General features: G+C 40.1%; 1 protein-coding gene across 2 annotated transcripts in view; it reads right to left on the reverse strand.

Moving 5' to 3' along the window:
• Positions 1-20,230, reverse strand: part of kif4 (kinesin family member 4) — a 171,295-nt gene that overhangs the window by 94,734 nt on the left and 56,331 nt on the right. For both annotated transcript variants that reach the window (XM_079584910.1, XM_079584911.1), the window contains 3 exons: positions 13,006-13,125; positions 9,678-9,853; positions 9,499-9,560 (listed from right to left, as the gene is read on the reverse strand). In XM_079584910.1, the coding sequence (XP_079441036.1) occupies positions 9,499-9,560; positions 9,678-9,853; positions 13,006-13,125 (358 nt within the window). The remainder of the gene's footprint in view (positions 1-9,498; positions 9,561-9,677; positions 9,854-13,005; positions 13,126-20,230) is intronic.

Consider the following 20,230-nt stretch of genomic DNA (forward strand, 5'->3'; position numbering starts at 1 on the left):
TTGTTCATCTGTCATAATGGCGAATACATCGTATGTGTGTCTACCTCTGAGTGCAGGTGAGGACACGTTTGAGCTGCATTCGGTGCGGTTGGAGCTGGAGTCCGTGGAGAAGCAGATCCGTGATCTGCTGGGGAGGCAGGCCGAGCTGCGAGACCGACGATCAGCGCTTGAAGCATCACGCGCCGATGCTCACAAGTCAGTGGTTAGTAACTTTTCGACTCCGGTCTCCTCTACTCCGTGTATTTCTCTGCACAGGACCCGAGCACCCCTGGTTTCGTTTACCCCGACACCGACACAGCACCATGGACCCTGGGTGATGCCACAGCGGAAGACACGAGCCAGGACCAGAGCAAGGACCTCTCCGCCCCTCCCGGTCTTCGAGATCTCCACCCGGAACCGCTTCTCCCCTCTTCGCGAGACGGAACGCGACGACGCTGTGATCATCGGCAGTTCCATGGTCCGGCATGTCCGCGCTACCTCAGGTAAAGGTATGGTGCGCACTCACTGCTTTCCTGGTGCTCGTGTTCTCGATGTCGCTGCGCAGGTCCCCGAGATCCTGAACGGTGACGAGCGCGTCGGAGCTGTCGTGCTGCACGTGGGGGTGAACGACATCAGGCTGCGGCAGACGGAGGTTCTGAAGAGGGACTACAGGAGCCTGATCGAGACGGTACGCAGAACATCGCCTGAAGCAAAGATCGTCGTGTCTGGACCGCTTCCCACGTACCGACAAGGACAAGAAAGGTTCAGTAGATTGTTTGCACTAAATGAATGGTTGATGTCATGGTGTAATGAACAGAGACTGCTCTTTGTAAATAATTGGAATCTGTTTTGGGAGCGACCTAGGCTCTACCGTGCTGATGGCCTGCACCCCAGCAGAATCGGAGCGGCTGTTCTGTCGGACAACATCTCCAAGACGTTACACACCATATGACTAGTAAGTCAAAGTCCAAATCACATTCTTTGCTGTCCCAAATTAATTGATATAAGTACCAGTGTAGAACACTATATAGAAACAGTGTCTATTCCTCGTTTAGTGAGGCCAAACAATAAATCTACTGTAGGATCTAAGAAAAATCTAATTGTGATTAAACCAGAAAATCTCAATATTAGTGAACAAAAACAATTTCTAAAGCTAGGTCTTCTAAACATTAGATCGCTTACACCTAAGGCGGTTATTGTAAATGAAATGGTCACTGATAATAGCTTCGATGTACTCTGCCTTACTGAAACCTGGCTTAAACCAAATGATTATTTCGGTCTTAATGAGTCCACTCCACCAGGATACGGTTATAAGCATGAGCCCCGTCTGATTGGTCGTGGCGGCGGTGTTGCAACAATCTATAGAGATATTCTTAATGTTACTCAGAAAACAGGTCACAGGTTTAATTCGTTTGAAGTACTTGTTCTAAATGTTACGCTCCTAGATGTAAGAAAGAAATCCCTATTATCTCTAGCCTTGGCTACCGTATATAGACCGCCAGGGCCTTACGCTGATTTCCTAAAAGAGTTTGCAGATTTTCTCTCAGATCTATTGGTCAATGTCGATAAGGCAATAATTGTTGGAGATTTCAACATACACGTTGATAACACAAATGATGCGTTAGGAGCTGCGTTTACAGATTTATTAAACTCCTTTGGGGTCAAGCAAAACGTTAGTGGTCCCACTCATCGTCTTAATCATACTCTAGATTTAATTATATCATATGGAACCGATCCAACCAATATAGATATTATACCGCAAAGTGATGATGTCACTGATCATTACATGGTAACTTGCATACTACGTACGGCTGAAATGTGTCATGTTGCGCCACGTTATCGACCAGGCAGAACAATCCTTCCAACCACTATAGATAGATTCTTGAATAGCTTACCTGATCTATCTCCGCTCCTCAGTGAACCCAAACAAACAGATGAGCTAGAGGAAATGACTAGCAGTATGAGCACCATTTTCTCTAGTACATTAGAAACTGTTGCACCAATTAGACTAAAAAAGGTTAGAGAGAAAACTAAAGCACCATGGTACAACAGTGCTACGCATGTTATCAAGAGAGAAACTCGTAACTTAGAGCGCAAATGGAAACAAACTAATTTAGAGGTCTTTAGAATCGCGTGGAAAGACAGTATGTCACGTTATAAAAAGGCTCTAAAAGCAGCCAGGGCTGAGCATCTCCGCAAACTAATAGAAAATAACCAAAACAATCCAAGGTTTTTATTTAACACTGTGGCTAGATTAACAAATAAACAGACATCACCTGAACAAAATATTCCGTTACATTTTAATAGTAATGATTTCATGAATTTCTTCACTGAGAAAATAGAAAGCATCAGAAACACAATTGTAAATGTACAATCTTTGACAGCGTCTTATGATTCAGCCTCAATTATCGCCCCTCAAGAACAACTACAGCGCTTTACAACTATAGGACAGGAAGAGCTAAATAAACTTATCACTGCATCTAAACCAACAACATGTTTATTAGATCCAATACCCACTAAACTACTGAAAGAAGTGTTACCTGTAGTGGAAGAGCCTCTTCTCAATATTATTAACTCGTCTTTATCTTTAGGACATGTTCCAAAAACATTCAAGCTAGCAGTTATAAAACCTCTTATTAAGAAACCACAATTAGATCCAAATAACCTAGCAAATTACAGACCCATTTCAAATCTTCCATTTATGTCTAAAATACTTGAAAAAGTTGTGTCCGCTCAATTGTGCTCTTTCTTGCAAGAAAACGATATCTATGAAAAGTTTCAGTCTGGATTCAGGCCACATCATAGCACAGAAACTGCGCTGGTTAAAATTACAAATGATTTACTTTTAGCTTCTGACCAAGGCTGTATCTCAATACTAGTTTTACTCGATCTTAGCGCTGCGTTTGACACTATAGATCATAAAATACTCTTAGATCGACTTCAAAATTACACTGGTGTTCAGGGACAGGCATTAAGCTGGTTTAGATCGTACCTATCAGACCGTTACCATTTTGTCCATTTAAATGGGGAAAAATCAAAGATAACGTCAGTAAATTATGGAGTGCCGCAAGGATCTGTATTAGGCCCCCTGCTATTCTCAATTTATATGCTGCCACTTGGTAATATTATAAGAAAACATGGAATAAGTTTCCACTGTTATGCTGATGACACTCAATTATATATTTCATCTAGACCAGATGATAACACTAAATTATCTAAAATGACAGAGTGTGTTAAAGATATAAAATATTGGATGACGTGTAATTTTCTTCTATTAAATTCAGATAAAACGGAGGTATTACTGATTGGTCCAAAAAACTGCCCACAAAACCTCTTACAATACAACCTTAATCTAGATGGACGTCCTGTTACTTTATCCTCTACAGTAAAAGACCTGGGTGTTATACTAGACCGCAACTTGTCTTTTGAAAATCATATTTCAAATGTCACAAGAACAGCCTTTTTCCACCTTAGAAACATTGCTAAGCTACGTAACATGCTATCAGTTTCTGATGCAGAAAAGTTAGTTCATGCATTCATGACCTCGAGACTAGATTACTGTAATGCTCTATTAGCTGGTTGTCCTGCATCCTCAATAAACAAGCTACAGTTAGTCCAAAATGCAGCCGCTAGAGTTCTTACTAGGTCAAGAAAATATGATCATATAACACCAATTTTATCATCTCTACACTGGTTACCTATTAAGTTCCGTATCAATTACAAAGTATTGTTACTGACCTATAAAGCCCTAAATGGTTTAGCTCCTGTGTATTTAAGAGATCTTCTATCGCCATATAATCCATCGCGCTCTTTAAGATCACTAAATTCGAGGCTTCTGGTCGTACCTAGGATATCTAAGTCCACTAAAGGAGGGAGGGCGTTTTCACATCTAGCTCCTAAACTCTGGAATAGCCTTCCTGATATTGTCCGAGGCTCAGACTCGCTCTACCAGTTTAAAACTAGATTAAAGACGCATCTCTTTAGCCAAGCATTCACATGATGCATCTCATACCTTTTATACTACAGTTAAATCAGATCAAATGCATTCATATTATGAACAGCAGCTACGCTAATTATTTCCCATCTGCCTTTTTTGTTGTTATCTCGGGACGCCTGTCCCGAGATAACTCAAATAGAGTTCGTCAGCTCCAGTTATGTATCCAGCCTCTCATGGAGACTTCAGATGCCCCAACGCCTGTGATGAGACGACTCGACGCCTGTGAAGAGACGACCCAACGCCGGCGATATGTTATGCCCTAAATTTCATGATTAACTAACTGTATTTTTGTATGTATATTTTTGAAATGCATTTTCTGTAAAGCTGCTTTGAAACAATGTGTATTGTGAAAAGCGCTATACAAATAAACTTGAATTGAATTGAATTGAATTGATTTTACAAAATGACGAATAAAACACGACAGAAACTGTATTTCGCAACACTTTTTGTTTCTGGAACATCAACTAACATCACTAATCACTCGGTGAGTTGCACAGTTTTGAAAACTAATGTTAAAGGTTGTTTTAATGACATTTTCGGACATGCACATTGACTCCAATTTTAAATGGGTCCATGGCCAATTCTTTTATAGTCAAAAACTCGAGAGAGGAACCATTGTCAAAAAAATGTTGTCCACCACTCTTGTTCATCCAAAACAAACTACAATATAGACTCAAGGTGTTAAATACCGGAATTATCCTTTAATTATGCTTATGTTCAGTGACTATTATTGCATATTATGTGTTGCATTTCAGTATTTGAATATTTGTGTTTTGATTGTAAACTTTATTTATGTGTACTATTTAGATAAATATTCTCTATATTTACATTGAAATATGTTATATGTTAAAATTGTGCACTGGCCCTTTAAGAATTGCGACTAAGTGATGCGGTTTAGCGTCCTTTATAGGAAATAGAGTGGAGTTGCACAGTTTTCTTTACCGCATCCGTGATATTTAGGATTTAAGATTATATTTTGTTTATTTTATTTTATTTGTTCGATTTACTAACGAGTCTGGATTAAAGGAAGATTTTACCTGAAGAAAACTGTGTATGTGAATTGTTTTTAGTGGACACGGAGCGAGTTGACTGAAATTCTTGCGATGCCCACTAACAGCTGGTTTAGCCATGTTGTTGACAGCAGACTCAAAGATATTCATATTTTTCATATTCTATGCAGTGGTCAGTTCACAGCAGTGACAGAAACTAAAAATTTTATTAAGTGGCAATGTTTGCCACCTTAAATTGATTTCCAGGGCATTTTCACCTATATATGAACTTTTTTTAAAAGGTATGCATCACCTTTTATGTCAAATTCTAACATTCAAATGAAATTCTACTAGAATAATAACAGTACCACCGTTACCAGTCAAATTAAATCATTAAATCAAAATCCATCTTTGCAGTGCAGAGGTGACAATTAATATATTTACACTCCATTTACAATTGCATAAATAAAGCTATGAGATTATTTTATATTCAATATTTAAATATGAAATTATTTCTAATTTTAATGTTTTAATTAAAGGGTAGTTTAAATATGAAACTAAAACTGCCAGTAGGTGGCGGCAAGTCACTGTCTTAAGTGAGCTGAGGGAGTCATTCTTTCAATCGATTTGTTCAAACAGCGGATTCATTCGGGAAACTTTAGACAAGTGTTTTCAATAATGTGCTTTTTGTTATGTTGTGTTGTAAATCCAAACAATCAAAAGCCATTCCTTTTAAATCTCCTCATTCTTTATGCAAGGTTCCTCATAGGACCTGCTAGCACCTAATAGGGCCATTATGAGAGGGTCTTTGTCTTTCTCAGGTGTGAAACTCAATATTCATGACGAGTCACGCCTTCCGCATAAAGCTTTCTTTTTTCTTTTTTTCACAAAACATGTCTTACAAATTTTAAATCATTATATTGTTTTATCTGGATGAGTAGGCAGGATGATTTTCACATAGTTTTGGAGCAAATATTCTAGGCTACGTAACAATTTTCAAAAGTCTTGTGAAGAAATAATCAGTCATGACCTTATTTTAATGACAATTTTTTCTGTTTTTTCAAACCACGCATAAATGTCACTCAAAACTACAAACTTTTACATACATCATGCAGAATACTATAAAATATATTTTCTGTCTGATTTTTTTATCTGAAGCCAAATCAGATCACAGAAGGTTATTTAAAACACTCGACTTGCGCTATAAAGTTTGGAGCACAAACATGGCTTTAATCTCATCAAATTGTTGTGTATTGATGGTGTGCTAAGCTAACATGCTAGCTATCTCTAGGTGCACCTGCCACCTAGCTGTTATTTTTATGAATTTTTCTAAATGGGAATGCTTACAGAAATGTTTCTTTTTTTCAAGAAGGCATTTGATACAGTTTCAAATGTGAAGTGAGAACTTTGATAAAAGAAATGAGGGGTTTTAACGGCATGAATAGCCAGACGTTAGTAATTATAATGCAGACAAAAGCAAAGCATATTTAGAGCCATAACCAGGCTGGAGAGGTGTGAATGTGTGCAGGGGAGACTGAGACTGAATGGGGCACGTTTGCACCACAAAACAATAGAGACAATACACTGAATGGATGCTTAGAAGATGACAAACATCAGTTTGCATTTTAGAGTACCGGTATAATCAAAATAAAGTCATGACACGATCTTGAAAAACATTTAACTAAATACAGTTTGACTTATCTTCAGATTTTAAATATAACAGTCACACATGTGGCTTTAGCTGCAGTGCATTTCTAGATTGATACAATGCCAACTTAAATTTTATTTTCATGAAGATGTTTCATAAAAATACATTTCTAATTACTTTACAAAACTTTAACTATTTATAACTTTTTTTTTTTCATTATGACAATAATTAATACATTTACAATAAACTGTCAGCTTTCAAATGAGATCATACTTGTGCTTTTAGTACAAAGGGTCCATAAACTATATCTGTTCAAGTTTGGGTATGCCATTTCTGGGGGGTTTTCAAAAGTGGGGTTGCAGCCTAACACAGGGTTCCAGACTGCGACCATTTTTTGACAATGTGCGAGTTAGAATTTGATGGTCACATTTGTGCGAGTGCATGGTCATGCACGCAGTTAAATTTGCGCATGCGCAACAGAACACCGTTTTATCCGTACCTGCTGCAGTCCGTAACTTTGTGTTCAAAATGAACAGAATTTATATAATGAACGAGTACATCATGAATCCGTTTTCCAAACCATGTTTTTGTCCTGAATCACTACGGTACACCTATAATAAGTGTTATATTCAGGCTATTTTCTGTCTATTTTAGTCCGCTGCGCTGCAGAAGAGCACAGTGCCTGCGTGACTCGCCATAGACATTAACATAAGTAGCTCCGGCTACTGTGTTCTTCTCCAAGACTTGTTTATTAACCGCTAGAGAGAAAACATACATGCGCGTTGATTGCACAGATGATGAATGGGCCTCGAGTTAGTTCACGTAGTGTTTTTGCGCAGCGCGTCTGTGTTGTGCGTCACCACGCATCACACACATGACCAGCATCGGCCAATAGTGAGTCTACGTGGTGACGTGCAACACAGACGCGCTGCGCTTAAACACTACGTGAACTACCTAGGCCCTGTCCCAAATGGCACACTCCGGACTTGTGGACTTCCTCAGAGTCCACACTTTGGTGACGTCATGTAGTGCAGACCTATAGGGCCCTTGGCGCGAGTGCACGAGGGCGCATTGAGAGGTATTTTTGGGACAGACTCGATCGCCACGCCGGAAATAGGAAGACGGTCCGGTTGTTGTTTAAATATTATATTTCTACATTTACATATGACTTAGTAAAACCCTGACATTCGGTTCTATTTATTTAATGAATCATAATGCGATCGTAGCCTATTATTCAGTCCACTATTTATGTTTATATTAAATATAAATATATATTTATGTTTGAGACATCAACCACTGGTTGATGACCATATGTTTGTATAAACTGTAGGTAACAACTGGTAAAATGTACACATAGGTCATAAAAACCATAATGATATTTACATTTAAATATTTTCTTCTCATGTTAACGTGAGCGAAAGCTCCTCCCATTCGTTGTCTGATTGGCCATTCGCAAATTCGCAAGGATTTCTGGGTAGTTAAAGTGCGTTAAGCCTGCATCCATGCGGGCTTCGCGGAAGACCGCTTCAAGGGTACAAAGGGGGCGCTGCTGAGCACACTTCAGAGCGTTAAAATGATGAATGGGACGGGCTACGAACTCGTAGACTCAGCGAGCACGCGCAATTTAAGTCCACGAGACCGAAAGTCCACATGAAGTGCGTCATTTGGGACAGGGCCCTAGAGACACAGAGAGAAGGAAATGAATAGTGGAATAAAGTCGTTATTTTTGTTGTTTTTCCGCACATAAAGTATTGACGTCGCATGATAAACTTAATGCAGAGCCACTGTAGTCACTTGCACTATAGTAACGATGTTTTAATAACTATTCTGGGCCGGCGAATTTGGATCCCTCTGAAAGCCTATGGAGGAGTGAGACTGCCTTCAGATTTCATCAAAAATATCTTAATTTGTGATCCGAAGATGAACGAAAGACTTACATGGTTGGAACAACATGAGGGTGAGTAATTACTGACTGAATTTTCATTTTTGGGTGAACTAACCCTTTAATTGTTAAGAAAATGAAACGAAATAAATTAATAAATCAAGCCTTTATTACAAAACACTAGGCTATATCATACAGCATTCAGAAAAATGCGCACCCCTAGTTCCTCCGTCTACGGCCCAATGATGCTACGATGAGCATTTACTATAGCTACTTTTAAAAAACGCAGGTCAGGAAGCGGGTTGGGTACAATATTTTCTTTCTTTTTTTTGCGGGCGGGTTAGTTGAAAACGTCGGTCGGGTGCGGGTTGTTTATACATTGACCCGCGCATCACTGCTGTGGATTGAGGTAGGCCTGCTATTTTTATTTGACGAAAAAACATAGTCTGATGGTGGGAAAAAACGTGTGTTTTTTTTAAGCAACCTGATTCAGTGTTTTCTTCTTGTCATCTTAATTTGTTAATTATTTATATTTAGTGTAGGCCTATTTTAGTTTTTTTATATATATTATTTAATTCTGTTTTTCTCTGTTGTCACTGTCAGAAATCCTGCAGGTGCGTGATGATCATTTGATGTGGATCCAGGTTCTGTTGTTGATCTGTTCTGCATGCTGCTGTTTGCACGTTAAAATAAACCCGTGATAATTTTTTTGTATTTTTAATGGGTCACAGACACTCGTTAATTTAATTTTTATTTAATGCCAATTCAATTTTATAATCTCATCAGTTAACGGTTAATAAATCGGATACCGAGCTGCGGTTGTCGGTCTGGAAAATTAACCGAAATGAGCACCCCTAACTAATACAATATTAAAATTAAATTAAGATGAATACTTTAGTTCATAAACTAACAATAATTGAACTTATAATGCAATGAAGTTAACTCATTTTAACAAATGGAACTTAACTGTAAAGTGTTACCCAAAAAAAATATTAGGCCATACCCAGTCAGCACAGATGCAACACCACCACGGGCATGTAGCAGCATCACCTGAAGATCTTGCACCTTGCAAAAAAAAGAAAGAAAGAAATTAGAATAATTACCTACATAACTTATTTAAAATTAAATGCTGAGTGAATGTCATGTAACAGCTGTCCTTTGAAAACACACAAGACAAAGTACCTGTTGTTTGAGTCGCTTCATTTCTAGTGCGCGTGGATCAACATTGAGAACAGGCTTATTCTTGATTTTACGGGCACGGTCCGCATAACGCAATGTGTTGATGGTCTCCTCAATGTTGGAGTCTGCTGGACTGACACATGCAATCATCAAGGTGTGGCTGTTACCTCCAAGGGAGTCTGGGGAAAAGGTTTGAGAAGCATTTCATGACCAACTAGGAAAAAAAATAACAATAAATGTTGGCAATGTTGCTAGATGTTATAATGTTAGGCATTGGGCGCACAAGGCAAGGCAGTCTCACTGATTTTCCAGGGAGGCTGCAATAACTTTAAATTACACAGTGTAGCTTTTACATATTTAATTTTAAGTTGATTCTTAGCAAAATCCACTTTTTTCTTTCAAAATTATATGTGCTCATTAATGTATAATTACTTCTATCAACTAATCAAGTATTCTTGTAAGCGTAGAATCTGCCATTTATAATACATACGGGTGAGCTGCTGGAATGGCGGAAGCCATGTTGTGCCTCCATCTTGAAAATACATTAGCCAAAAAGGGACATACCTGGAAATTCAAGCTTTGCCTTTCGCGTTTTTACACTCAGTGGCACTGTGACGAATGCGACGAATGCGAGGGAGAGATTACTCGCGAGTCGCGACAGACGGCAGATTTGAAATACGGCCACCGTAGGAGTTAAAACGCCCTCGGAAAGGGTGGGGCTAGAAAGTAATATTCAGTTGGTAGTCATATACAATTTCACCGCTAGATGGGAGTAATTCCTACACAGTGTAGTTTTAATATAACTTTTTTTTAAAAAAAATTTTTTACAAAAAGCACCACCTCTCTCGTACGTATTCTGTGATTCGTTGGAGCAGCCCACGCAGTTTCTCATTGCGCTGTTGCAACTACATCTCGGTTGGATAAAGAAAACCAGTGTCGCTAAAAAAGTTTCGAAGGATGACGATTGTAATGAAGGTAAAGATGATTACAGTGCCATACATTAGGCACGCACGAGTCCGTTATTATTAATGCGCAAACAAACCGTATGTGCGCTCTCGGCTCACTGATCGCTATAGCATAGTAATTCTGCATAAACACTGTTGAACATATTCGTGTAGCGGTTTAAATTATTGTACTGTGAATTTTATAATGGACGCTTGCCGAAGAAGCGTGTTTTGGAGAAGTTTGTGAGGATCAGTGGTGTTTATGTACACATGAGCATCAGACAATCCAAACATGGACACGATGGCTTGTACTGACAGTGGAAATGTTCACTGATGACATCGACCTGCCTTCCAGACATTCAGGATGTTTTTATTTTTTTATTTGTATTTTGGTGTTTAATAATTCTGAATGAATCCATATAGTAGCAATATGCAGTCCTTTGGCATCTCCTGGCAGGTTGACTTGTGCTTATTTGTTTAAGTTACTATATAACTGACCAGAGCAAGTACTTTTAAGTTGTAAAAAATTGTCTGCATTGACATTTTTGCAAAGTATGTTTGAAAAAAAAGAACACTGAAGGTTTAATTATCTTGAATTTATTTTGTTTAAAAAACAACAACATGAAGACAACACTAGAATACAAATGTTTTTGTGAATAGGGGGGGGGGGCTTGCAGTATTGATTTAGAGTAAAAGCTTTGGAGTAAAAAAGGTTGAGAATCACTGCGGTTAAGGGAACAGTGAACAATGCTCCCTGGTTTTCACAGTGCATTGTGGGACTTTTTAGGGAGAGATCGTTTCAGTGAGATTAAGTCAGCCCTTAAAGGACAAGTTCGGTATTTTACACTTAAAGCCCTGTTTACAGATCGTATCTGATGAAATAGAACGGTTAAGATTAAAATTTGGACACATGCTGCTGTCCCGAGAATTTTATTTTTATTTAGCGTTTGTGGACCTATTTTGCCAAACGCGTCACACCCAGATTCTTCCGTTGAGAGCTTGAATAATAGACACCAGTTGGTGGCGATAATGCACCTTTGCCGATTGCAAGCAAACCGCTGGCATTTCATTTAATACACAGAAGAAGCAGAAGAAGAAGCGGCGGAGGAATAACGTACCTCACACAGCACATTCAATACAATCAATGGAGTTGGACAAACACTACGGTAAAACCTGTAGGAATGCATCTTTTTCAGCGTTTTTTTTTGGGCCCGTATCAGTGAACACCCCTGACCACTCGGTGAGTTTCACGTCTTTGTAAACGAAAGTTTAATGTGTTTTAGGAAGGAATCTTCCAGTGGCCATAGACAACCATTGTGTGGGGGTGGGGGGGAAGCTAAATAAACCCAAAATTCTCGGGACTGGAACATGTGTCCAAATTTTAAACTTAACCGTTCTATTTCATCAGATACGATCTGTAAATAGGGCTTTAAGTGTAAAATACCGAACTTGTCCTTTAAAATGCCAGACTCCCTGATCAGTGCCCTGACTACTGAACTAGAGAGCTGATTGAGACGCACCCATTGTTAGCATGTTTGCAAGCTAGTTGCTAGGCTGTAGCTAGAAAGCTCTAGGAGTTTGTCAGATTTTTACTCAGAATGATGTTAAAGTACCCGATTTAATATGTCTTAAATTCCTTAATGTTCACTCACTCATTTGTTATATGGCAGGGCTCTAGACTGCGACCATTTTGTGAGAATTTTTGGAGTCACATTTTTGCGAGTGCATGGTTACGCACTCAATTGGTGTCTGCCTATCCTGCTTTAGGGTCTTATCTAATCTGCCACGCATCAATGATTATGGCAAATCGGCAATACTCCCGTAGTTAGTCCTGTTGGAGTTTTCCCCTTTTGCACCCAATTCGAAAATGCGCACAGCCGCATGGGCATTCATAACAGTGGAATGCCCACTCCATAGGAATGAACTGCCTTCCATAGGAATGAACTGAAAATGCTCGCTCCGCACCAGTGAATTCAAATTAGCACCAAATCAGGGTGGCAATTGCTTGAATGGTGAGTTCATTATTATTAAAACCACAACAAAACAGTAAAATGACAAACTTGCTTAAATATGCGCTTTCGATTTGAAACCAAATTTTCCGCCAGTCACATTTGATAGTTAAAAGATTAAAACATTTTGCAAACATGAGGTCTCGTGTCACTGTCAGTCTTTTTACATCAGTGCAAAACTAGGGTATGCAGAATAAGACGCGTTACTATGCATGCATTGATTGCCATGTTGTAGCAAAAAAAAATTTAAAAAATAAGGTACGACCAAATCGTGTGCTGGTGCGACCAGTGGGAAGAATGAGTCTAGAGACCTGTATATGGTGGAGTAAAATAAGTGATTTAATGAAAAACTGACTTTATGGACTAAAAGAATCTTACCCTGTAAGAGGCGTGTCAGTTTGGAGTCCCTGTATGGCACAAAGGTCCCCTTCTTGCTTTCATCACCGAGTGCACTGATCACATTCCCCAAAGACAGCAAACCACGGTTAATGCTGATTCCTGTGAGACAAATGTTATCAATAATGTGTTTAAGGAATAGTTCCCCCAAAAGCTAAAATTCTGCCATTTACTCACCGTCATGTTATTCCAAACCCATGACTGACTTTCATGGAACACAAGTCAAAATTTTGGAGAATATCCTGACCACACTTTTACACTTTAATCTCATGCAAAACATTGAGGCCTGGGGCAGTCAAGCTCAAAAAATAAAAACTCCACCAATAATGCATGAAAGAAAGTAGTTAGATGTGCGACTCCATTGCATTTTTGTAACATTTCATGAGTTAATTTGCCCAGTTAGGTAATCTTTAAGCTATTAAGTTTAAACTTATTTAGCTTGCTGTCCACAGTGAAGGAGAATCGAGAAAACCGCTTCAACCCAAGCTCTGAAATAACCATAGGGACTACACTAGTGCTTGGAAGATAAGTATGGGTGGCAAGATACTTATGGAGCTAAATGAGTCTCAATAAAGATAAATGCACACACTACATTCACATATGCACACACAGGATTCATACATGCACACACAGGATTCATACATGCACACACAGGATTCATAAATACACACACAGGATACACAAATGCGCACAAAATTCACAAATGCACACACAAAATTTAAAAAGCACAGAAAATTCACAAATGCATACAAAATTCACACAAAATTCATAAATACACACAATTCAGAAATACAAACAAAATTTACAAATGCACTCAAGATTCAGAAATGCACAGGGCAAGATTCAGACGTGTATTTCTGATGCACACACAAATATATATTGATTTACAAACTGCTTGCGGTCTATGAACCACTGCATTTGTGTGTGAATTTTGAGACTCCCTTGACTTGGCTCGACACACAAATGCCTTTTTTTAAACAGGGAATGATCAGCAACCAATCAGATATCTCCCTTGGTTTAGCCAATCACAAGAACGCACCCCGCGTGGGGGATTGTTTACTCATAAGCCAATCACATGAATGCGTTCACACAGCGCGATATGCATGTGGCGCGGGCGCGGTGGAGTTCTGTCTGTCAGTTGGTTGAGACAGACATCATATAGATAGACGCCCTATCGACCGCTACTGTATGGGAAGCCAAACAAACCAAAAGTGGGACGAGACAGACAGCGGGGGTTTACAGAGCTCGCGCCGCGCTGACATGTCATCTGCGCGGTTCAATGGTCCGAGCCGCGCGGCCGACTTGTCAGCGCAGCGCGGGCGTGTTTCCTAGCGACAACCAATGGGCAGCGCGGCGCGAACAATCCTCACCAGCGCTGCACTGATCAAACAGCGCAGCGCAAACCATACATGCAAATAAATGTACAATAAAGAAACCCCAGCTTCCTTACAAAAAATTGGTTCTCTGCTGAAGTTTAGGAGTTTTTCCCTACAGAAGACAAAGAAGAAGAAAGACAAGATGAAATGCATACATTTCTTATGTTTATTATAGCTATTTAATACTGTTAGTAAAGAGTAGTGTTGTGCGTCGATACTTTGAAGAACTGCACATATATAGAGGCTACGGAAAGAGCTGTACAAAGCAGAAACTTCAATGACTTTCAATTTCGTAGTCGTCTTAAGGAGCACGCCAACCTTGTGGAAATTATATCGGACAGTTTACATGTTCAGGTAATGTATGTTAGTAAGTTTTGCATTCAGCCATCATTTGTAGACTTTAAGCTTTTTATGTCTGAATTCCATAATCATTTGTTAATTTTGAATAAAATGTTAAAACTAAAGATCAATTTTATGTTATTGATATTTTGTGATATCGATTTATAGGGTGAATTCGGTGTGATTTGGACACTTTTTGCTATTGAGATTAATTGGAAAAAGTGTCCCTCCCAATCAACCTGGTCGCCTATATATAGCCTAGTCTAAAACTGTATAATGTTTTAGAATGACCTTGACCTCATCACCACTGTGATGTGATATCTGGAAGTTAGAATTAAAATGTTATGGTTTCACTATTCTTAAGACAATAACAAATTTGTTTTGCCTTTATAGTTCACCCAAAAAAATGAAAATTGTGTCATCATTTACTCACCCTTAATATAAGTTGTTCCAACCCTGTATGATTTTTTTCTGCTGAACAGTGAACCCAGAAGATATTTCAAAGAAGAATGTCAGTTACTAAAAAATATATGGATCCCACTGACTTCCATAGCATTAAAAAAAAAAAACTATGGAAGTCAATGGGACCCATCAACTGACAGATTCCCCTGCACTGCACAGCAGATTTTGATTTACATGAACCTAAAGAAAAAGCCTTGAAAAATGAATAATTGCAAAACTGCTGTGTCAAACTTAAAATAAACATTACCTTGGCCGTCCCCTGGTATGTAAAATTGGTAGTGAAAATGGGGCGTTCACAGGAGGGTTGAAAATGGTCCACCAGAAGACATAAGTCTTGTATAGCCTCTTGAAGTTCATAGATTGTGGTGATGAGGTCAAGGTCATTCTAAAACATTATACAGTTTTAGACTAGGCTATATATAGGCGACCAGGTTGATTGGGAGGGACACTTTTTCCAATTAATCTCAATAGCAAAAAGTGTCCAAATCACACCGAATTCACCCTATAAATCAATATCACAAAATATCAATAACATAAAATTGATCTTTAGTTTTAACATTTTATTCAAAATTAACAAATGATTATGAATTCAGACATAAAAAGCTTAGTCTACAAATGATGGTGTCACGGCTGTACTTTGTATTGTCTTTTCTGCCGCGCGTGTGCGTGTGTGTGTGTGTGTGTATGCGCGTGTTTGTGCTTTTCCCCCTACAGGCGCGCTGCGGAGCTGAGCGGTAATCAGGTGGATTGAGTGCACCGGTGCACAGGTGTGCCTATCAATAAAAGCTTCCTGTTTGGCGTCCTCTGGGAGCGTTCCTTCTTGTCACACCGATCCCTGGCCAGGACCGACGTGTTGATCTGCGTTGCGGCGTAATTGTAGAGTTTGGAGATAGACTTTGTTGTGAGAAATGTGCCAATAAAGAGTATTGTAACCGCCGAAAATCGCGTCCTCCTCCTTCATTGTTGCTCCCTAGTAAGGGCGTAACAATTGGGGGCTCGAACTAGATTTGTCTTTGAATTCGCGCAAATGATTTAGAAAAAAAAAAAAAAAAAGTCGTTGAAGGAGGATAAGTGGAATGGGGTACGTTTGTATATTTTCCGCCTATTTGTAAATTGGTATAGTTGGAACGCTCCATTAGTATAGGCTCGGTAATATTAATGTGTTGAGAGTATTTGAAGAACAAACCTTCCGGGTAGGATTAGTACGTGTCTTTGGACACGTAGGTTTTTTATTTTTGTTTGTTATTTTTGGTTGACTCGGGACTTAGAGCAGTTGTCTCGGGGGCACATCCGAGGTTTGGGGGGCGACTCGGCAATTGGTCGTTTTCCCAAACTTGCGGGATTTGGTGCGTAAATACCCGGTCTTGGGTCGACTGAAGACTAGGGTCTAGCTAATTTAAGTGGATGGTTTAGTTCTTCAAATAAACCCGGATTTCTTATTGGGAAAAGAAAAGTAAAACAACTTTTTGTGAGTAGCCTAATATTTGCTGAGCGTGTGGTTACTGGTAATTATGGCGACCGATGTTATTGAAACATTTGCTCAGACTCCGTCTGAGGAATTGTTAGCGGAAATGACCAAAGAGCAATTGTTGGAATTAGCTGCGCATTATAAAATCGAGCTAACGTATAATGATAAAAGGTCAAAAGACGGAATTAAGCTAGTCCTTGAAACTGCGCAATGTGATCTGAAAATTTTGAAAGGAAAATCTAAATTGCCTGATTCAGCCGCGTTGCCTGCCTTAGGTGCGCCTATTCCAACCCTTCCGTTTTCTGCTTTAAGCACTCTTTCATTTGAGCAGCAGAAAGAGTTGTTGCTGATACAGCGTGATACTGAGTGTGAGAAGCGTCGCTTGGAATGTGACAAGGTACAAATGGAGCTACAGTTGGAGGAAAGCCGGCAACAGTTAGAGCAACAACGTTTAGATCTTGAAAGGCGTCGACTAGATCTGCAGGAAGAAGGTAAGCCGATGGGGGAAGATTTTGATATTGATTCGAAGAAACTGAGTGTGGCTCATAATTTACGTTTGGCACCGCCGTTTAATGAGGCTGAGGTGGAGATTTTTTTTCTCTTATTTGAGCGAGTCGCAGTAGCGTATAAGTGGGGTGATGTTGAGCGCGCTATGTTGCTTCAGTGCGTTCTAACAGGTAAAGCCCAGCAAGCCTATTCTACGCTATCGGATGCTGACAGCCAGAATTACGAAGCCATTAAGGCGGCGGTGTTAAAGATTAATGAGCGTGTTCCAGAGAGCTATCGGCAGCAGTTTCGTACATTACAGCGAAAGTTGAATCAAACAAATGTTGAATTCGTAAGAGAATTGACTGTGCAGTTTGATCGTTGGTGTACAGCGGCAGATATTTCAACAATGGATAAATTGAGAGAGTTAATTCTCTTTGAACAATATAGGAATACACTTCCTGAGATTATTGCTACTTATGTTGCAGAGCGTCAGGTTAAAACTGTTTCAGAAGCTGCACTGCTGGTGGATGATTGGGAACTTATTCATAAACCGCAGGCCGAAAGGTTCAGTGAACGCCAAGTTCATACACGGCTGAATTCTCCCGTTGTCCCTATGGGACCAGTCAGGCGTTTTGTGAAAAAAACAAGTGACTATGATAGCTGTAACTATTGTCTGGGAAAAGGACATTGGAAGTCGAATTGTCCAGTACTTAAGTCAAAGACTTCAAGTGCAAAGTTTGTTAGACACGCCCATTTTGTGAAACCTGCTGTCCTGGCTGCGTCGGTTCCTGTATTAAATCAGACGGGTTTTTTAAAAGGAATGCCGGAGGTAGTGCCCAAGAATGTAGAGAATCACCAGCAGTTATTTAATCCGTTCATTAGTAATGGTTTTGTGTCACTACCAGGTGGTGTTGACAAAGTGGCAGTGAAAATTCTTCGGGACACAGGGTCATTGAGTCGTTTATTTTGGAGTCCGTGTTGCCCTTCTCAACTGAGTCGCACACTGGTAGCTCGCTTTTGATTCGCGGAATTGGGCTTAATACATTATCCGTACCCCTGCATAAAGTTAATTTGACCTGTGATCTAGTGCATGGGGTGGTGGATCTTGGTATACGCCCTATTTTACCTGTTGACGGCGTCTCACTGATCCTCGGAAATAACTTAGCAGGTGGACGCGTTTGGGTTAATGAATCGCCCTCTCTGGTTGTGACTGATGCACCGTCCTGTACTGATGGTTTGGATGAGAGTGCGCAACAGTATCCGAAAGTGTTCGTTGCGTGTGCAGTGACTCGTTCTGCTGCTCAGCCTAGGGTTGATGAGAAAGTAAGTGAAACTGAATCGTCTTTCGTTTTGAGTGATTATCCCATTGTGGTTTCTCGGGAGGATTTGTCAACTGAGCAGCAGAATGATGGAACATTAAAACCACAATTTGAATAGGTTGTTTCAGTTTCGGTCTTCGAAACGCACCGGCGACGTTTCAAAGAATGATGAACCGGGTTATCGCCGGACTAAAAGGCGTGACAGTCTATTTGGATGACACGGTCGTGGTAAGTGATACATGGTCCGAACACCTTAACCGTTTACGCTTGCTTTTGGTCCGTCTCTCTCAAGCAAATCTTACATTGAATCTGGCTAAGTGCGAGTTTGCAGGAGCGACAGTGACGTATCTTGGTAAGGTAGTGGGGCAAGGACGGGTGCGTCCAGTGAGGGAGAAGGTGAGAGCGATAGACGAATATCCTGTTCCTGAAAAGAAGGAAGGATTCCTACGAAGAAGGAATTAATGAGCTTTCTGGGTCTGGTGGGTTTCTACCGCTGTTTTTGTAGGAACTTCTCTACGGTCGTTGCCCCTTTAACGGACCTACTGAAAGCTAAAGCCTTGTTTGTTTGGTCTGAGTCTTGTCAGAGAGCCTTTGAGGCAGTGAAAACGTTGCTAACTACGACACCTGTCCTTATGGCACCTCAGCTGGAAAAAACATTTAAAATTCAGGTAGATGCCAGTAAAGAGGGAGCAGGGGCAGTGTTAATTCAAGAGGATGATGCGGGTATTGAGCGGCCGGTTTGTTTTTTTTCGCGGAAGTTCAATAGTCATCAGAGGAACTACTCCACGATTGAAAAGGAGGCGCTTGCGTTGATTTTAGCTCTCCAACATTTTGAAGTGTATGTAGGTGGGAACAGTTCAGCGGTAATAGTTTACAGTGACCATAACCCGCTTACCTTTTTACACTCTCTTAAAAATCCAAATCAACGACTGATGCGTTGGTGCTTATTCCTTCAGCCCTTTCATTTAGATGTTAGGCATGTGAAGGGCTCGGAAAATGTAGTGGCCGACGCGCTGTCTAGGGCACCATTGTAGAACAGTGTGGTAAGGTGTTGCCGTGGATTAAAGATGAACAGGGTTTGTTCTTCTTTTTAGTACGTTAAATAAATTTGGTGGTAATGTGTATAGGCCTATACTAAAATTGTTTGTTAGTGCGGTTATCAGTGCTTAAGTGTTGTTGGCGGAAACTTATTGGTTTCCTTTTCTTAAGGGGGGGGTGTGTCACGGCTGTACTTTGTATTGTCTTTTCTGCCGCGCGTGCGTGTGTGTGTGTATGCGCGTGTTTGTGCTTTTCCCCCTACAGGCGCGCTGCGGAGCTGAGCGGTAATCAGGTGGATTGAGTGCACCGGTGCACAGGTGTGCCTATCAATAAAAGCTTCCTGTCTGTCGTCCTCTGGGAGCGTTCCTTCTTGTCACACCGATCCCTGGCCAGGACCGACGTGTTGATCTGCGTTGCGGCGTAATTGTAGAGTTTGGAGATAGACTTTGTTGTGAGAAATGTGCCAATAAAGAGAGTATTGTAACCGCCGAAAATCGCTTCCTCCTCCTTCATTGTTGCTCCCTAGTAAGGGCGTAACAGATGGCTGAATGCAAAACTTACTAACATACATTACCTGAACATGTAAACTGTCCGATATAATTTCCAGAAGGTTGGCGTGCTCCTCAAGACGACTACGAAATTGAAAGTCATTGAAGTTTCTGCTTTGTACAGCTCTTTCCGTAGCCTCTATATATGTGCAGTTCTTCAAAGTATCG

Source organism: Phoxinus phoxinus (assembly GCF_949152265.1).
Source record: "Phoxinus phoxinus genome assembly, chromosome: 17".
Classification (NCBI taxonomy): domain Eukaryota; kingdom Metazoa; phylum Chordata; class Actinopteri; order Cypriniformes; family Leuciscidae; genus Phoxinus; species Phoxinus phoxinus.